Source organism: Triturus cristatus, chromosome 3_1, assembly GCF_964204655.1.
Source record: "Triturus cristatus chromosome 3_1, aTriCri1.1, whole genome shotgun sequence".
Lineage (NCBI taxonomy): Eukaryota > Metazoa > Chordata > Amphibia > Caudata > Salamandridae > Triturus > Triturus cristatus.
Genome location: NC_140583.1, coordinates 520,315,659 through 520,329,098, shown reverse-complemented (window position 1 = coordinate 520,329,098; position 13,440 = coordinate 520,315,659). Strand labels below are relative to the sequence as shown.

The following is a 13,440-nucleotide window of genomic DNA, read 5'->3' as shown; positions in this document are numbered from 1 at the left end:
TCTCAGGAGAAGGGTGCTGAATCAAAAATGCGGAGTCGCCCGCAGCAGGTTGGTGACTTCTCGCAATTTGGCAATTTACTGTGGGGCCAGAGCAAGAATTGGCTCAGGCCCCTTGAGACTATCTATCAGTGAGTGACTTGTTAAAAGGTAGTAGGGCTAGCAGAGGTTTACCTCAGCTGAAACACTTCAGTCAGGACATTGGTTTTGACCTCTAACATGAGGAGGTGGAGAACTTTTGGACACCCTCCGCATGACCATTGCAAAGTAAGTACTCTCTTCAGTTGTAGGACCCGAGGGTGTGAGAATGCCAGAATCCGGAGTGGAGAAAAGGCCACTAGACTCCTGGAAGGCACATACCAATTCTAGTCATGGTAGAGTTGTCCAATTTAATTACCTGCATCATAATCATTGTCAGAGTCCGTACTAAACAAGAAATGTAATGTATGGAATTTCCCTTGTGGAGGTATGGAATCAAGCAGTAGAGGTTTTGGTTCAATGGAAATCAAGCGCAGTCTCAGGCCATACCGTGGCGGCACTGAGTCGCAGAGCACAATGGGCACCTTGTCTTCCAGCTACGATGTAGTCTGCATCCGCTTTGATACTCTGGAAACTCGCGTGGATAGTGGAGATGGAGTTGCTAAAGGAGCTGAGAGAAGGTCCAGTAGTGGATTTGGAGCGTCCAATTGGCACCGAGCACGAACCCGCTGGTGGAATCCCAGATGGAAGGCCTCTCAGCTCCATGGAGCCTGCAGGCATGCCAGAGAGTCAGAAAGGATCCTAACACTGGAAGCATGGTCTCGCGGATCACTTAGATCTGCCTCGGTTTCGAAGCTGTGGAAACTTTGAGTTGAGATAAGTTGTGGGATTGGCTCCAAAGTCGACCGACGTCGGGAGCATGAACAAGAGGTATGGTGACACCTTTGGACATCTCAGGAGTACAAGAGTTGTGGGAAGGAGCAGAGTCCCACTGGGATTTATGTTTTTTTTTATTTTTACATACCCGAAGATTAGGAGTGCCACAACAATCGACCTCGGGATCGACTCCTGTGACTTCTGGATCAGGAAAAGGAGCAAGACCAACCTTTGAACTGGAACCAATCTCAACGATATTTCCGGTCCCGGGAGGACATCGCTTGGCAGTTCAGGCTGGACTGTTCTCATTGGGGGCAGGGTCAAGACTGATTTGCATATGGCTGGGTTTAAACTGGAATGGCATGGGGAGCAAAAAAAGATGGATTCAGGCCAAGACCTCTGTACTGGGGTGAATGTTTGACATTGTTCAGTATATTGTTCTTTTTGCATTAGTGACCTCAAGTGGGACTGGTATGTCCAGACATGGGCCCCTTGCTTTCCATGCCACTGGAAGCTAGCCTAGTTGATATGGGTTGATACCCCGAAACTGGTTCTAGGATGCTTGTTTTCGGTCCAGGGAGTTCCGGCTGGATTGTTCCCATGGGGAGCAGGGTGAAGACTGATTTGCATATGGCTGGGTTTAAACTGGAAAGGCTTGGGGAACAGAAACGATGGATTTAGGCCCAGATCTCTGTACTATGGTGAATTCGGTCCATTAATTGTTCTTTTTGCATGGTTTAAATGTGCTAACTACAGTGGGCCTTAGGGCATTCTTATTCTAGTTTCCTTGTGGAGGAGGATGGGCCAGCAGCTTACGTTTTCTGGCAGTGTAACCAGCTGATATCTTGTTTGAAACAAGGCAGCTCGCTCACCTCTAAATAAGATGAGGCAAAACAAGTGAAGTAGACATGGGACATCTGGCCATTTACGGCCGGTGATCACATACAGCATATTTTAAATAACATCCTAGTTCTCCTTTATACAGCAATGTCAAGTAAGTAAAACTTGCGTGATAATATGATGTAATATGAAAGGTAGGTTGGCATGAAGTTCTTGGAAAACAATGATACCCACATTTTAGACTTGCTTGGAAGTGATGTGGGCCTCTCACCTATTTGAAAATTCAGGTGATTGATGGCTTAATGTTGAATAATACTTGCTACCGCTTCTAATGTTTGCCTTGACTCCATTGTTTTGGACATCTATCCTGCTCGCACTATTTCTACCTTGAAAAATATTAGCATACTAGAAATTCAAATGTAGACAAAAAGGTGCTAGGATAGATCAAAAGCCATATCATTATTATTTAATCTTAGTTTCAACCAGCTGGATCCAATCATTACATTTCTCAAACTCCAGGAGCTTGGCTTTTTTCTTTACGGTTATTCTTTTTCCACTTCCATTTTCCCTCCCCAAACTATCTTCTACCTCACTTTAACCCATGACTAGGAAGTCCGCTGTATAACACAAACGCACAAGGACTTACCCTCAGCAGCAGGTCCGCCTATGCTCTTTTATGTTGTTCATTGGAATGTACCCTCCCCCTCTTAATTGATTCCACTTCTTCAACTACTCTCTCACTCTTATCAAAATGAACGCCCACTGGAACTCCTGGATTTGACTTTGAAGCATGTTTAAATCTCCAACTGTGGAGCTGCTTTAAACCTGAAGGACAGAAGATGAATCCCAGTAGGCTACCTCACTTTCTTCTGCAATATTTTATACCAAGTAACAACTCCACACAGTGTGTGTGATGCAAATGGCTATTGCTAGTATAGTCATTACTGCATATTTTCTTTAAACTAGAGAATTCGTTCTGAAAGAGGGCATAACAAATATGCTAAGGAAGGAACGGTTCATATTTTTGTACAAATAAAGGCATACTTAAATTACAAATGAAAGTTTTCTTCGCAAAAAAGACACGCCTTCAAATGTGATATTCATACATATTTTAAACATCAGAGTGATATATTTTATGAGATTAAGCATTATAGATATATGAAGTTGTGTCTATATTTTTACTGTATCCAAGAGTATTTGAAACAACAACAATGAAAATCACAGTAAGTTTTGCTGCTCGAGATTTTAAAATGTGATAAATTGTGCATAATTTCTTAACTAAATATAATGCATCTTATAAGGATTATTTTTGTATGGTGAAAACCCACCTAAACCTAAAATTACCCATCCAAATACTGCTGTAAAGAATAGTAATCCCCAACAAACTTTACACCAGAGATGTTATTGTAAAGTCCCCTATTATGAGGAACTGAGGAGTAGATATTGATGTTTCAGATATTGCAGATTTTTTTGTTAAATGCTTCCTTAAGAACAGGAAATATTGTAAGGTAACTTACTTGTACTCGGATACATAAACAGCCACGTATTTCCGTTCATGTGCAGAATCACAACACATTTTAATTCCACAAAATTTCAGTTTCATTTTTAACAATCAGCTAGCATAACTCTTGCCTGTAAAGCAACATTTTCTATCAATTAACCAAACTAGGCACTGGCAAGTGTGTTTTACTGAAAACTACACCACTGAATATTGTATATAAGAATATCAAGGTCAAACATTTTGATCAACAAGAATATCAAATGCAGAATATAAACTATCACTGTATAATAATGGTAAGCATCTGTATGGGTAGGTGTGAATTTACTTTTCTTCAACACACATTTACCTACAGCTTTACCCAAATTTCAACTCTTTTCAGAAAACTGCATCATCACTGCTTCATTCCGAGTCATTTTTGGCAAAAACTATCTGCAAAGTTACACTCTCTACCTGTGCCGATGAAGGTTCTAGCAGCCGTGACAACGTAGACAATATGTTGATCAGTAAAAGAGCTTCCTTGCTGTTGAAATCATCTTCTGAACTGCTGAGCTGGTTCACAAGGGATCTCTTAAGGAGGAAAATTATAAATATTAATTCCATATTAAAGTCTCAATAAACAAGGAAAGAATTGGTTAGTCTCTGGAATAACAAACACAACAAGAACTTTTATAATGAATTTTGTTTTTTAAATAAACAGATTTTACAACCTTCCTAAAGCAAGTGATTAGAAAGTGAAAAAAAAACACAGTCTGTGGTGAACTTGAGCAGAACGAGTTACATCACAGAGCAAGGGAGTTGCACGGTCCAGGCTGCTAGGACAGCTTAGCATTCAAGCTGCCCTTTCCCTCCACTAGTATTCGCTTGCCTATTATTCCCTGAAAAAAGCTCAATTTGGAGTGCATTGCCACATTAAAGACACCTTGGCTCAAAATCTGTGAATTAATGGCTGGTGCAAACAAAGGTGAATTCATCCAGTTGTTAAGGGGTATGTAAACCTAGCAGCAATTGTAATGGATTACTGTAAGCAACAAATGAGAATAAACAGCCAGCAAGAGAACATCAGCATAGTGTGTGGCTTCAAACACAGATTAATGAGATGAAAATGATTAGTATATGTTAAATTGAAAGAGAACAGATAAAGACAGACTGGTGGAGAGAGGATTACACCGTACTCAGAATACCATCATGCTGGTAAGATAGTTCAGAGTGGAATCATTGATAGGTGTTGAAGAAGTCTAGAAGCCTAGCACTATTCAGCATTTCCAGACAGAAGCAGAAGGCGGCTTGCTGAAATGTTTTAATCTTATTGTGCTGATAATGTACAAAGGAAAAAGAATTGCCCTACATTTTGTGGATGCTGCCAGAGAGGAAAGGTTTCTAGCGTAATTTGTAGAATTTGAGGAAAATTGATGACGTATTGGCATTTTAAAGGAAATTCAGTCATTCAGGAACATGTTATCAAACTTGCAGGATATTGTGATATATGTGCGAGAGGACTATAGATTGTCCTTATGCTATCTTGCAGAGACCTTGCTGAGAAATTGCAAGTGTTAGCGAAGAAGAAAGTTTGTTGTGTGTCCCAGTCCATGCGGATCGTGTCATCTAGTAAGAGCCGCTTTTGAAGCTTCAGTGCACAAAACTGCTGACATTGCACGTTCTTGGCAGTGGCGAACAGATCGAGCCAAGGCTCTCCCCATTTTTGGAAGAGACCTTGCGCCACCTCAGGATGCAAATGCCACTCATGCTCTGCGAGGTACCTGATGGTTGAATTGGTCTGCCTTGGCATTCAGATATCCCGCCAGGACCCACAACCCCACTTCACCTTGTTTGTTTCAATACGACATTGCTGGAGTGTTGTCCGTGAACACCTGAACCAACCTTCCCCTGATGAATGGGAGGAAAGCCACTGCTACTGATACAATTTCACCTTGTCAACCACCTATGCAAATCTTTTGTAGTCTCCCCAAGATCTGCACCAGGTCGGATAGAATCCCCGGGTGCTGTGCCACTGGCACTTCATGTCCCACTGCAAAGCCTGCACGTGTTATCTGGCCTGTTTCACCAGTACAATGCAGGAGACTAACAGACCCAGCAATCTCAGAGACGCTCTCACTGAGAACCAATACTGAGTCTGAAATATTGCGATTATAGTACGATAGTCCAAGACTCCCTGCTACGGAGGGTAAGCGTGGAACTACACCATGTCCAGAATGATTCCAGTGAAAGGGAGCATCTAGGAGTCTAGTGTGGCTTTGGCATGTTGATAGTAAATCCCAGAAAATGCAGAAGGTTTGCCATAGTCTGAAGGTGGCCGACGACTGCCTGAGACTAACCCGCCTTTTACAGCCAGTCGTCGAGGTAGGAGAAGACTGCAGTACATCTGAGGAGGTCAGGGGTTCCAATCACTGCTATATCACTTTCGTGAACACCCGAGGTGCACTGGTTAGGCCAAAGGAGAGAACAGCGAACTGGAAATGCTGCTGGCCTACAGTGAACTGCAGGTAATGCCTGTGGGCCTGTATATGCATGTCTATTCCCTATATCTCTCCATGGGAAGACGGGTTCTTCGTCTTGCATAGGCGTGATGTATGTTGTTTACCCTGCTTCTTCAGATGTATATTACATGTAGGTTTTGATATTAATTATAATTATATCTTGTGGATATTTATCCATTGCTTGAAGTATTTGAATATATCCCTGTGGGCTTTCCTGGAGTGGTGTTTCTGGGCTCCTTCATCATGCTTTCCCCATACAATTGTCATTGTACAGCTGGTGGATACTGGCCTCCTTCTACCCATATGAACTCATGAGACCCTCTGCCCCTGTGTATATTGACTTTACCTTAATGTGTTCCACGCATATATGTACTCAGGCTAGTATGTTATGTATTGTGGCCCATTCTTTAATGCGTTTGTTCACACAAATTGTTTTCTGTGTTGCAGTTTCTCTTACACATTGACACTGAATCCCCTTCTATACTTCAGCGAGACCACCTGTAGGTGTCATGCTTGCCTCTTGTAGATGGCACGTAACCTGCTGCCTATCGGGGCCCCGATGACCCCTCCTGCTTCTGGAGGTTCCAAATTATAGATCAGGACACGCTTTAGTGTGTGGCACATCGGAAACCGGTAAAAGAGTTCTCTGAAACAGCACATAAACATTAGAAGCGTAGCAAAACCGTACTTGAGCAGTGCTCATGTGCAAAAAAACGGAATTGACATATCGCTGCATTAATCATTTAGGAAGCAGCAAAAAGAGTAACGCTGCACTGAACCAATGGGAAGGTAGCAAGCAGGAGCCAAGTCCTTTATGGAATACAGCATGCGCGCTGCCTAGGCTCGACTTAAAATGGAAGGTTTCTGCTTCTGCTGGTGTCTCCTTTTGAAACACCCACAACCTCTGTAGCCACTAAACAACTGTTGTGGCAGTCAGAGCTGCTTTGATAATTAGCACTTTTGAATCTGTTACAACCTGGAGAAGTTTCAAAACTTTCTGTACTGCTGCTGAGACATTTCTGGTGCACTAGCCCCAAGGAATGGGTGTGACTCTACTTTGTTTATAATGCTCCAGCAGCAGGACCAACTTGTCACCCAACAGACTCTCATCTTCAAATGGCATCCCATTAAGATTTGCTTGGACGTGACGTGGCCTGACCGAGCACCAAGATGGTGGCTTGATCCGGGAGCTCCTGAGCAGCCGCGCTTTACTAACTGCCTAGCTTCGTCCCATCGCGGCGATCCGCCCCCCCCGAGTGCCGCCGTGGCTGGTGGAGGCTCCAGGGCATGATGGGAGCGCAGTGGAGTTGGTGAGGGTGTCGCCATTGCTAGCATGTGGCCCCGCGATGGCGGTAGCCTGACGCAGCCCTCGGAGACCCCGTAACGACAGGGGTCGCGGGTGGGGCTGATGCCGTGCAGTGTGGCTGCAGGAAAATTGAGGCAATGGCTCGGATGCCTGGCGGGATGTAACAACAGACCTTGAAGCTTCCGGGCATCCTGCTCCGGCTGCAACCGTGAGTCGCTCGCGTGGCCCTGGACTCCCTGGACGCACCAGATACAGAAAAATCCTCCTTGGAGGGCGCAGCTTGCTTGTCTCGATACCGTGCATGGCCGATTGGAACTACAAGAGGCCTGCATCGACACAGCAGGGAAGCGCATCTCAGAGGTGGAGGATGCACAAACGGCCATGGCCAAACGTCTCGCCTGCACAGAGCGCCTCCTCAAAGCAACGGCGGCTAAGGCTGAGAACTTGGAGGCAAGGTCACGTCGTAACAACCTCCGGATAGCCGGAGTGGCCGAATCTACCAACACAGGCCCAATGGAGACGTATGTGGAGCAGATTCTGGTCTAACTATTTGTCAGGGATTGTTTTTCCACCACATTTGCAGTGGAGCGAGCCCACAGAACGCTGGCCCCCAGATCAGCCCCTGTTGCTCCCCCACTCCTTATTATAGCACGTTTACTCATTTATCGCAACCGGGATGTTGCTTTGCGCAAGGCCAGAGATGTGGAAGACCTACAGTTCCAAGGGATGTCACTGCCATTATCATTTTACCCGGACTCTACGCCAGTTGAGCAGGAGGCCAGATGCAAATTCCAGGATATTCAGTGAACTCTGAAAGGAGAAAATATTTGCTATGCAATGCAATACCCAGCGTGCCTTCGTCTTCAAATTAATGGCAAAACTTCCATCTTTGACACACCTGCAGATGCTGCTGACTTCTGAAGAAGCCACATGCTCTTCCCCTGGGAAATAACTCTCTACTCACCACTGTTGTGCAATAGCCAGAATAGCGAACTTTCAACGTTTGTGACAGGTCCAATAGGCACGGATCCATAGTCATTTAGCGGCTGATGGGATGAAATATCCTTTGCTGATGTCGCAATTACTGTTGTCCTTTTCAAATGCAGTTACATATAATTTACGCATCATTGATTTTAATCTAAATGGCCTTCTTGGGGCGTTGCTGCTTCCCTAGGAGATCTCCTACTTTTTTGAGTTATGATACGCTGGGATTCACCGGATACAGATTGGGTGGTTATCTGATGTGGGAGGGGGGGGTAGGTCGGGAGTTCATGTTGTATGGTTTACAGTTCATTTGTTTTCAGCAGGACACTATTCTATGCACTGGCTGGCTGCTTAGCACCGAATACATGGACGCTTTAATCCAAATGCTACTACTGTGGCTGTAACGGGGCCAGATGGGAGTTGGGGGAGTTGGAGCTACGATGCATGACATGGAAGGTGAGGAGTCTGTCAAACCCCGGTAAGGGGAGGCAGGTCTCAGCCTATCTAGCTAGGCACAAAATACACATAGCCCTACTACAGGAGACCCATTACGCCTCGCTCTCAGACAACCGCTTTGCAGCTACCTGGGGCACCAACAGATTTTTTGCCAGCTACAGTACTTATTCCCGTGGAGTCTGCATCCTGATTCACAAAGCATTACCCTTTATTACCCAGACAGTGATCAGGGATCCTGAGGGAAGATACTTGCTGGTAGTGGGGAGCTTGGGCGCAAAGCGTGTACTTCTAATCAATGTCTACGCCCGAATGTGGATGCACGCAGCTTTTTTACTAGAATCTCCACGCATATTTCTGGCATACCGATCGACTCCATCATTTTTGGAGGTGACTTTCACCTTACCCTGCAACCTGCTTCCGACACTACAGGCGCAGGCCATGTCACAAAGCTGTATTCCACAGAGGAACTTCAGACTTTACTGCGCACAACCTTGATGACCAATAACTGTCAACACCGGCATCCCACTGACCAGGGCTTCTCCTTTTATTCTGCGCCACACGGTACATTGTCTTGTAGATACCGGTGGTACCTAATCTCTTGATTACTACGCAAGCGTCGGACTATCTACCCTGTCACCAGTACTATTATCTCTGACTTTACCCAACATTGCGCGTCCTTGTAGATCTTGGCGCTTCCCAGTTGATGCTCTGCTCAACACGGTCTTTAAAAGTGAGGTACAAGATGCAATCGTTGAATACTTTCAGACCAACTCAGACTCTGTACCTCGCTACACCACTCTATGGGAAGCCTTCAGAGTATATATTCGGGGCGTTTGTATAGCTAAACGGGCCAGGGTTCTGCGCACCATACGCCAGGACCTTGACACCGCCGAGAGGGCACTGCGGGATCTTGATGCCTGGGCTCTGGCGGGCACCCCTCCTCTCCCATTGCATCAACATGCTAAACTTTTGGGAGATTTCCAGGAACTTGCCACGCCGCTTATTTGGGGAAATATGCATGCTCCTGTGTATACGGGGAGGGAGAGAGACCGGGAGAAACCCTGGCTCAGCTGCTCACCCCTCAGCACACCGCATACATTACTCAACTTCAAGCAGAGGGTGGCGCCTATGTCATGCAGGGCACTGACATTCTTTCTACCTTTTTGTCCTATTACACTTGCCTATACACTACATGCTCCCCACCAATTGGTGCTGCCCTTTCCGATTATTTAGCGGAGGTAGCGATGGAGTGGATTGAGGATGGGCAGCAACAATTTTTGGCCTCGCATATTGATGCAGATAAGATAATTGAGGCCATCGTCAGCCTGGATGGCTCATTTATCACACTCAAGTGGTGAACCAAGAATGACATCTGAAAAGCATCGGAGTTGAAATAAATAAGGTTTCTAGTCTCATAAGCTTCTAAGTTCAGTGTAGGTGCTCAGTGAGAAAGGCATCGTTAAAAGATACCTGAACCTGTTCTCTTGCCTTGGAAAGATCTGCTCTGTGTCCAGAAGTTGTTTTAGGTTGTGAGCCCGTGGTGGCACAGGTGTAGTGTTGGAGGTGCTGAAATTGGCATGTCATTTGGACAAAAACAGCACCTGAAGTGGTGGATCAGCACTGGTGCTACTGGAGAGTACATAATCAAAGGTTCCAATGTCACATGGGTGCCAGTGGCACATGAGATGATGAAGAAATGGACTAAAATAGCTAGCCTGGCTGCAGTGTAGGCAGCTACCTGTGTCAGATCTAGGGGAAAAAACGAACTCTGGGCATTTCAGCACCTAAGACGACCATGGCCTTCTGTTTCCTTCATGCACACAATGGCTTGAAGCCTCAATTTCTAAAGAAAATTTGGGAGTGAGCTCCATATCAGCATCTTAACAGTGCAGTAAAAAAGAAAATGATGCTGTTTTACAAATGGCAACTAATGCCATCCAAAGTCCAAGCAAGTATAAATGGGAGAATGGAGTGGAAACAAGTGGATCCATCTGCTGCTGCTGGGGAGCTTGGGAAAAGTTTCTGCATCCAGTCTGAGACTTGGAGATGAATCAACAAACACAACATTTGTGGGAAGATGTCTATGTCAGAATTCCTTTTCAGTATATAATCGACTTTCTATGTACAAAAATATGGGTGCTTTAAAGACACATCAATACTCATTTGCATTTACAGTCAGATATTAAAAAGCCCATTACAAATATAATAATTTAACAGAAGAAATAAGTAACTTGTATATCAACTTTTCCAGACAACATGGGAAGTGCTATTGACCTGCGAGTAAGAACTCTAAGATTATCAGATTTTAGGGGCTCCCTTTAAGAGGATAAAACAATCTGGTATTTGTTAGATAAATGCTAGTCAAAAAATGCGAATATATTATTTTTAATGGATTTCTCGATTTGTACTCATACATGAACTCTTTTCTAGAACCAAACCTTATCCAATTAGTTATTCAGAGAAGGTATTCATTTATTAGACTCCAAAATTGCCATCCTGGGTCAAAATCATTTTTATTCTGGTATTTACCTGAAACTGTCTGACTTGGAAAGCTGCTTTCTCTGTGATGTTTATATTTTCCTCCTCTTCCTCGCCTTCGTTACCTGCAACATTTAAAAGCAGCAGAAACAGAAATCCACCAGATAAGTCAAACCAAATTGTTTTCTATGATCATTATGAACACCACAAGTAGATTCATCAACCTTAGGTTGCTAGTGATTCAGCCTTTCTCCTTTGTCTGTCACTAATTCCCATTCTCTCACTTAGTCAACATCCAACAGTTTCATTTGTCTCAAGAGTTTTTAATGTCTTTTGTGTTATCTAATTTGGGCCATTTGGAGCTCACTTAAAATGAAAACTCAACGTTGCACAGGATCAACTCCTTCAAAATGATTTTCCACCTGGCCAATCCTCATATCTGCTAGCCAGTGGCTCTCTGCGAGTATAAATGTTCTGCTGTTATTGTGTACACTAATATTGCCTGTAAGTCAATAGCGGACTCTTTTCTCCCAGAGACTAATCACCTCTTTAAAAAATGGTGACCCTCTTGAACCCTTTCCTAAAGGAAGGCCAAAATACAGATACATTGGTACTCCCTTACTTCAAGGAGAGAATGCTTTGTATAAATTAATCTGAATGGCTCTTGTACTTCTTACTCTGGAAACATACACAGCCCATACAAAGACAGATCAGACACTATAAAACATGACTTTTTTTGTGATAAATTTCACCCAGCATTGGTAGATCAATCAGCCCCTAATGCACTACTTGTGTAACGATATATCTGTAAGAGACATTAGTTAGTGATAGATTCCTTACCTTAGAATAATCCCCAGGCCTCAGACTGGATCCGGAAAGTTTTGCTAGCAGTACCCCTGCGCGTCAGTAGGTGGTGTTGTGCGGCTCCGCATCCGTTGCTGGCGTCGTAAGCGCCGAGATGACATCACGGAGACTACTTAGGCGCCACACATGCACGCTGCCGTTAGTTCTGTACACAACTTTCCGCGCCAGGAACGCAGAGCCATGCAAGAAACTGACCACGGGTGCCAATAAACTAGGGCCCTGAAAGGGATGACCTTAACCCTAGAAAGAAGTTTGCAGAACGGGGAGGATGGGTGGAGCGGTAAGGAATCTATCACTAACTAATGTCTCTTACAGATATATCGTAACACAAGTAGTAACTTGTGCATCTGAAAGAGACATGTTAGTGATAGATTCCTTGCCTTAGAATAGATACCCCAGCAATACCAACCCCGGTATTGCTGTTCTCCGTGACCAGAAAGTCACGGAGAACAGAACGGCCAAAGAAGCTGTCTCTCCGGACTTGACTGTCAAGGCAGTAATGCTTGGTAAACGTGTGCAGCGAGGCCCATGTAACTGCCTGACAAATGTCCTGCAAGGGAACGCCGCGTCCCAAGGCAGTAGTGGCTGCAGTTGCCCTGGTAGAATCGGCACGCAGCCCCACAGGAGGCTCCTTCTTAGCCAACGAGTAACATGCTTTGATGCACGGAACGACCCACCGCGAGATGGTTCATTTGTGCACGGCCCGACCTTTTTTGGCGCCCACGTAGTCAACAAAGAGCTGGTCATCCACCCGGAACTGCTGTGTACGCTTCAGATAGCACGTGAGCGCACGTTTTGGGTCCAGACAGTGGAGCCTCTCCTCCTCCCTTGAAGGATGCGTAGGCGGAAAGAAGGTGGGCAAAGTGATGGTCTGCCCGATGTGGAAGAGAGTGAGAAGACGTAAAGGACAGTTGTGAAGGGGCTCAAAAGGAGCACACATCAGATAGGTCAAGACAAGATTTAAGTCCCACTGAGGCATTATGAATGGCATGGGAGGAAATGTGTGTGTAATGCCTTTCAGGAAACGGTTAACAACCGGGAACTTAAAAAGAGAAAGCTGATCTGGAAGCCTGAGAAAGGCGGAGATGGCCAAAAGATAACCTTTGAGAGTGCCCAGAGCAGAGCCCTGCTGGGCCAAGGATAGCAGGAACAGAAGGACCTCAGAAAGAGGGGCAGAAAGGGGATCCATAGACTTTGCTGTGCACCATGCCACAAACCTGTTCCACCGGCAGGCGTATACCGTCTTAGTGGAGGGACGCCTGGCTGCCAGAATGACATCACAGACTTCGGGAGGAAGATCGAAAGCTGCCAACTGTCGCCGCTCAATCTCCACGCATGGAGGTGGAGGCAGGACAGATTCGGGTGGAGGACCGTCCCCTGGTGCTGCGACAGAAGATACTCCCGAAGAGGCAGTCGGATCGGGGCGGGGATCGATCGCCATGCTGAGTAGCTCGGGATACCAGAACCTTCGTGCCCAATCTGGAGCCACAAGGATGACTTGGGCCCGGTCGCGCCGAATCTTCCTCAGCACTCTTGGCAGAAGTGGTATAGGCGGAAAGGCGTACAACAGACCACAACTCCACTCGTGAGGAAAAGCGTCACATAGCGAGTGCCGCCTTGGAAATTCCAACGCGCAGAACTGATGACATTGCGCGTTCTCTTTA

The 13,440-nt window shown here is 45.3% G+C and overlaps 1 protein-coding gene across 3 annotated transcripts in view; it reads right to left on the bottom strand.

Moving 5' to 3' along the window:
* FANCI (FA complementation group I) overlaps positions 1-13,440 on the bottom strand; it is a 556,119-nt gene that overhangs the window by 233,996 nt on the left and 308,683 nt on the right. For all 3 annotated transcript variants that reach the window (XM_085644440.1, XM_085644438.1, XM_085644439.1), the window contains exons 26-27: positions 10,964-11,037; positions 3,644-3,760 (exon numbers count right to left, since the gene is read on the bottom strand). In XM_085644440.1, the coding sequence (XP_085500566.1) occupies positions 3,644-3,760; positions 10,964-11,037 (191 nt within the window). The remainder of the gene's footprint in view (positions 1-3,643; positions 3,761-10,963; positions 11,038-13,440) is intronic.